Source organism: Parus major, chromosome 4 (assembly GCF_001522545.3).
Source record: "Parus major isolate Abel chromosome 4, Parus_major1.1, whole genome shotgun sequence".
Lineage (NCBI taxonomy): Eukaryota > Metazoa > Chordata > Aves > Passeriformes > Paridae > Parus > Parus major.
In genome coordinates, this window is record NC_031771.1 from 66,749,850 (window position 1) to 66,755,868 (window position 6,019).

General features: G+C 48.5%; 1 protein-coding gene across 1 annotated transcript in view; it reads right to left on the reverse strand.

Annotated features, from left to right (window-relative positions):
- The window catches only part of C4H20orf194 (chromosome 4 C20orf194 homolog), a 65,575-nt gene extending 60,336 nt beyond the window's left edge, over positions 1 to 5,239 (reverse strand). Inside the window, exon 1 of the mRNA XM_015624905.3 lies at positions 5,131 to 5,239. Within this exon, the coding sequence (XP_015480391.1) occupies positions 5,131 to 5,213 (83 nt within the window). The 5' untranslated portion in view covers positions 5,214 to 5,239. The remainder of the gene's footprint in view (positions 1 to 5,130) is intronic.
- Between the last annotated feature and the right edge of the window lie 780 nt (positions 5,240 to 6,019).

Sequence of the window (6,019 nt, forward strand, 5' to 3'; positions counted from 1 at the left end):
CAACAGCCAGCCTGTCACAGCTTGGTAACAGACACGGCGCTGCAAGGCACGTCTGTTGGCAAATAAAGAGAATATTAACAACTGTGCCTTTCTCAATCACAAAGAACAAATCCATTTCCTCGAGAAAGCCACGCGGTGCTTGAATTTCCATTCCATCTCGTTTCTTTTCCCACAATGCGGTGTTTTTTCCCCGCATCCCTGGCTGCTGGCTGGATTTAACCTGCGTGCAAGCTGCCTTGTCTTGACGTGGTAATCCAGAATTGAGGCAGCGCCGATATCAGCATTGATCCCTGCCTGATTCCCGCTGGATTCCCAATTCCCGGCGGATTCCCACAGCCTGGCAGGGCTGTGTTTAACACCCAATTCAGCTGACAAAGGCTGGGATTTCGCTGTTCCATGTGTTTCGCCTCATCTTGGCAGATGTTTCGCTCCTCCCCCACAAAGGCTTGGCAGCCCTAAAAACCCGCACGTGGCCGAGGTTTGGGGATGGATGGCAGGGAACGAGAGGGGAAATCGGGAATATCCCTGGCAAAACAGGGAGAATCCTCCCATTGACAGGGAATAACTTAACAGATTCGTGCTGCCTACCGAAGTCAATGGTTTTACCTTTAAGTGCCCGATTTACCTTAAATAAATAAATAAAATAGAATGATAAATCACTTTTTTTTTTTTTTTTCCCAAGTCTCTCTTCTTGTTAACTCGCTGTTGTGAACATCTGTTTCCACTTTAGTCCCCGAAAAATCAAGTTTATATTTCTTGGGTCTTTTGTTGACCTCATGATTTCTATCAGAAATGTTGTCTGCTTGTATTAAGAGCCCAGGATTTTTTCTGGATTTCCCACAGACTGACATTATCCCCACCTTACTGTAGCTGTGAAAACAGACACCAGAAGCCAGACTGAGCTAAAGATTCAGAATTTCATTGATTTCAAAATAACTCAGTGCTTGACACTCATAAAAGACAACATTCACCCACCTTAAAATAGATGTCAACTTTCCAGCTATTTTGCATATTTCTCTACAGTGAGCATAGGGATCTTGACTATAAATATGAGATAAAATAATTTTTTTAGGGTCAGTGAGAAGAAACTGGAGACAGATAAATGAATTTTAACTATGTGTGCATTTTCAGGACCAAATCTTGACTTTAAGTGGACAGGAATATTCAATTCTGTAATCCAGAGAGCTCAAAGCACACAGGAAAAATCCTGAATCTCTCCTTACTAAACACCAGGAACTGCCTGGTGTCGTTCTGCACAACCACAAACTTTTTGAGAAAATTCATCAAATGATGGGTTGCCCATCACTTACACACCAGTCAGACCCTCAGACCCTTGACATTCTCTCTTCTTAACAGGTTGATTTACAAAAGTCACATCTGTATTTTCATTTTCTTACGTTGCAGCACATTATGGAGAGCATCAACTATTCTCTTCCAAAAATATTATCAGCTGAGAAAATGACATTAATTGAAAAAGTGACAAAGACCAGCAGCTCGAGGGTGATTATTTTGCCATCACTCACTCTGTGATTAAAAGCACAGGGCACTGCCTGGCACTTGGGCAGAAATAAGAAGTTGATTTTTGGTGCCTCAAGACTAAATTCACCTTCAGGGCTCATTCCTGGACCACAACATCTGCAGCCACGTGGCCACAAAGCTCCAAATCAGATGGTGTGATGATGACAAAGGGAGAATTCCAGCTGAAGGTCCACACCATAGCTCTGCTCCTCTCCTTGGCAAATTTCCCATCTACCTCTCTATTCCCATCAATCAAATGGTTCCACACCCCTCAATTCTCACTGTAGCAGGCCCTCAGCATTCTTACTTCCTTAAACTGGCAGAAAACCATCCATATTCAAGGAATGGGGGTTGTTCCTCTTTCTTTCTTCCTGTACTTTGCATTGCTAAAATACAGCACATTCCTTAAAAAAAAAGAAAATCCGGTGAAACCGTGCTTACAAAATCCTGAACCTCGACATAATTACATAAGGAACACATGGACACAGACTGTTAATCTTTCATCACAGACAAGTCCCCTACAAAAACTGGTTGGGAAACCACAACAACTCTTTGGTCCCATGCTCCCAAATACCCCATTCATAGAAAAAAAGCCACATATTTAACCACGATGTGATTAACAACAGAAGAGTTTAAAGCAGGAGAATGTTAAGCACAGAGGAAGAGACAACAGAAAAATGAACCCAAGGACTCATTTTGCATTTCCCCACATGGACACATGGTGAGAACTCATCTGTATTATGTTACTGCCATGGATAATGAATAATGAGGATTTGCTTACTCTGTTTTACATAAAGGAAATTCAGATTGGGCGGGTGCAGAGTGCTCTGAAATATAACAAATCTGCATTGATTTGCTGATGCAGATATTTAAAACAAGCACTTCATATGAATTTTGTTCAGAAATGCCTGTATTCACAAGGAAAACACTCATTCACCACTAAACACAGGCACATGAAAGATGACATCACCTCCCAAAAAGACTTCCCCTTTTTTGGGCAGCACTCTTCTCTTACTTAAGGGATTTTTTTTCTTTTCTATTTACAAATCCATTCTTTCCTTGTTACAATGCCGAGGGTCGCCAGCTCCCAAGGTGCCACACGGCAGACCAAAACTCTCAAGTATGTGGAAGAACTCCAAGAATTATCTCTGGCCCTTTCTCTAGTCTTTATATAGTCTGAAGAATTTTTCCATTCCTGTTTGGGAACTTGGGGGCAGGGAGAGGAGGGTAACGGATTGTTTTGTTTTAAGTTATTTTTATTAACTGCCTGCTATCTGCTGACTGCCTGGGAAATTTATTGCAAACACTGGCCTCCATCTGGCCTGACAATAAAAAAAATTTAAAAAAGAACTGCACAAGAATGAATGTTAAGTAGGAAAAAAAACTAACAGATGACATGGCTCCTACAAATGCACCAAATTACAGTTGCTGGCTGCATCTCCCAGTGGAGCTCAAAAGCTTGCAGATGTTCAGAGAGTCTGAATGTTCTCATGACAACTCTAAAACAGGGTCTCAAATTACAAAAATCACTCAGGAAGAGGAAAGCTTGAGTGGAAACCATTTTCTCTTTCAGCATTTTTTTTTTACCATCTTGGCATTTCATTACCCATCATGAATTTTTAGATACTTTACAACTCTAAAGAAATACTAAACTCTTTCTAAATAATTAACATTAATTTATTCAGTGAAAAAAAAATTTTTGAAAAGGTCACTTTTTTCTGTCTTATTTTCAGTTCAATTTCTAACTGCAGGCAGAGAGGGAACAGCCGTGTTCACATGTTTCAAGCAAGCAGAACAACCTCCATTTCTCTCTCTCACTGCAGAATTCCTCATTTCACTGGCAAACTGTCCAAAAAGTGAAAATGCTTTTGTTCCCTTCTTGTACTTAACATAAAAAGCTGTTTGGTTTTGGTGTTTGTTTGTTTTCTAATTGAAAATCTACAGCAAACACAGACCCAGGTAGCTCAGCCAAGTGTTTGTCTGCGATTCACGTGCAAGGTCTCCATTCCCTGATTATCTGGCTTCCCACTGGTGAATACTTCCATGTATTGTGCTGGAACTATTGAAAGCATCAAGCACTTCAGTTCCTGCGTTGTCCTTTGTGGTACCATAAAACAGAATCATGGAATCATTTTGGTTGGAAAAGCTCTCTAAGACCATTCAGTCCCACTGTTACCCCGACACTGCCAAGGCCACCACAAAACCTCATCTCTAAGCACCACAAAAATGTTTTTTAATTGCCTTTTAAATACCTGGAGACCCCCACCACTGTCCTGGGCAGCATGTTCTAGTGCTGGACAATCCTTCCAGCAGTGAAATGTTTCCTAATATCCAACCTAAACCTCTCCTGCTGCAACTTGAGGCTGTTTCCTCTATTCAAACCCTTCAGATAATGGGCTGCAGTCTCGTATACATGGGTGCACCTTAAGTCTCCAAAAGGAAACAGAGCTCTGGCAACCTAAGGATACCTGAGCTGACACCTGAGCTCCCACAGAGCCAAGGCCACCATCTCACCTGTCCCCACACCCCAGCTCCTGTCAAGCCCAAAGTATTTCCAGAGCTCTGGTAATTTTATTACTTTTGTATCCACAAGCCCCCCAGCAGGTGCCCACACAAATACAGGGTCTTCCTTTTCTCCATAATCCCTCAGTCCCTCCCGAACCTCAGCTATCCCTACCCTAATTCACTTTTCCTGCCTTTCACACGTCTTTGTTTTCCCTTATTGCCAAGACAGCCCATTCCTACCCCCTCCCAAATCAGGATTATCCCCTACAGAAACACAACCCCAAACCCACCCCCTGCACACCAGCCCTGCTCCAAGCCCCCCTTGATGTCCTGCTGCTCTTCATCCACCACAGCCTCCCACACACCCTTCTTCAAAAGGATTCCGCCTTTGACAATCCCTCCATCCACAAGGTCACATCAGGCCCTTGTCTGCCGTCCTGTCAGGGCCACCAACACCTCCCTCCCGGTAGCCACCTGCCAAATCTACCTGTCCCCATCATCCTTTCCCTCCCGTTGCCAGTCCCTCACATGCTGCTCTAGCCCCCCCAAAACCCCCTGAATGACCCCAAATCCGACCGCAACACCCCCCACAGATCAGTGCCCCGGCACAAAACCTCTCCTTAATAACCCATCACTTCTGTCCCACCCCCAAAGCCGTGCACCCCCACCCCAACACCTTCAATCAGGTGCTAAAACCTATTTTATCCCAAATCAGCACCGTCAGCTCTGCAAACGCTCCACCTTCTCCCGTATCAAACCCCTTAATATCCCATCCTACCGCTGAAAACCTCTCCGCAACCCCTCTATTCCAGCACCCTTCAGCACCTCCAACGCCCTGCGCCTCCCACCTCAACGCCCCCAAACAGGCGTTTAACCCTATTTCCTCCAAGAGCAGCACCACAGCTGTGAAAACCTCAGCTTCTCGCACACCAAACTCCCTCTCAGTTCATCAAAAGGCTCCACATTCCCCTCCACGCACACCTTCAGCGCCCCTCCAACAGACCCCCCCACCCCTCATACCCCTTCCCCACCCTACAGCCGCTTCAGCGCAGCCCTGCCGCTCGCTGTCACCCCACTCCTCGCCTTCCCCGCTGCCCCTTCCGGTACCTGACGAAGGGCCCCGGGGCTCGGGGCCGGGGCCGGTGTCGTGGGGGCGGCGGGAGGAGCGCGGAGCGGCCGCACAGCGCCATGGCGACCGCGATGCGCCGGAGGGACGGGGCGGCTCCGCCACTGCGGCCCTGCGCCCCGCCCCGTGCCGCGCGCACCACTCGGCCCGGGGGGGGGAAGGACATGGCACACCCGCACCGCTCCCCCCGCTCCCAGCCTTTTTGTCCGCGCAGAATTTATCCCGAGTTTTTTTATTGTGTCGGAAGAAATGCTGTCGGGAATTCTTGGATAGCCACCCTAGCTGGGAGTAAACATAGCGGGGATGCGGTTGGTCACCCCTCCGGCAGGAATGGGCTCGTCCAAGTCCCGCCCCCTGCTCACACACCCCTCACGCCCCCCCTCACCCCCGCTCATGGGCGCGTCCAGCCCCCGCTACTGCTGATGTCCCCCCCACCACGACGGGGCATGGACTCGCCCGATGCCAGGGAATCCCCGGGCAGGGGTGACAAGGGACCCCCTGAGACCCCCTGGGACCCCGGGCAGGGGTGACAAGGGACCCCTGGGACCCCCTGGGACCCCGGGCAGGGGTGACAAGGGACCCCCTGGGACACCGGCAGGGAGGACAAGGGATCCCTGGGTCCTCCTGGGACCCCCTGAGACCCCGGGCAGGTGTGACAAGGGACCCCTGGGACCCCGGGAGGGGGGACAAGGGACACCCTGGGACCCCAGCAGGGAGGACAAGGGACCCCTGGGACCCACTGGGACGCCGGGAAGGGTTGACACGGAGTTCCCTGGACCCCCCAAAACCCTTGGGGAGGAATGACACGGAGCCCTCCGAGAAGTGATGACACAGAGCCCCTAGGTGCAGGGGGACACCCCCGACATCCCA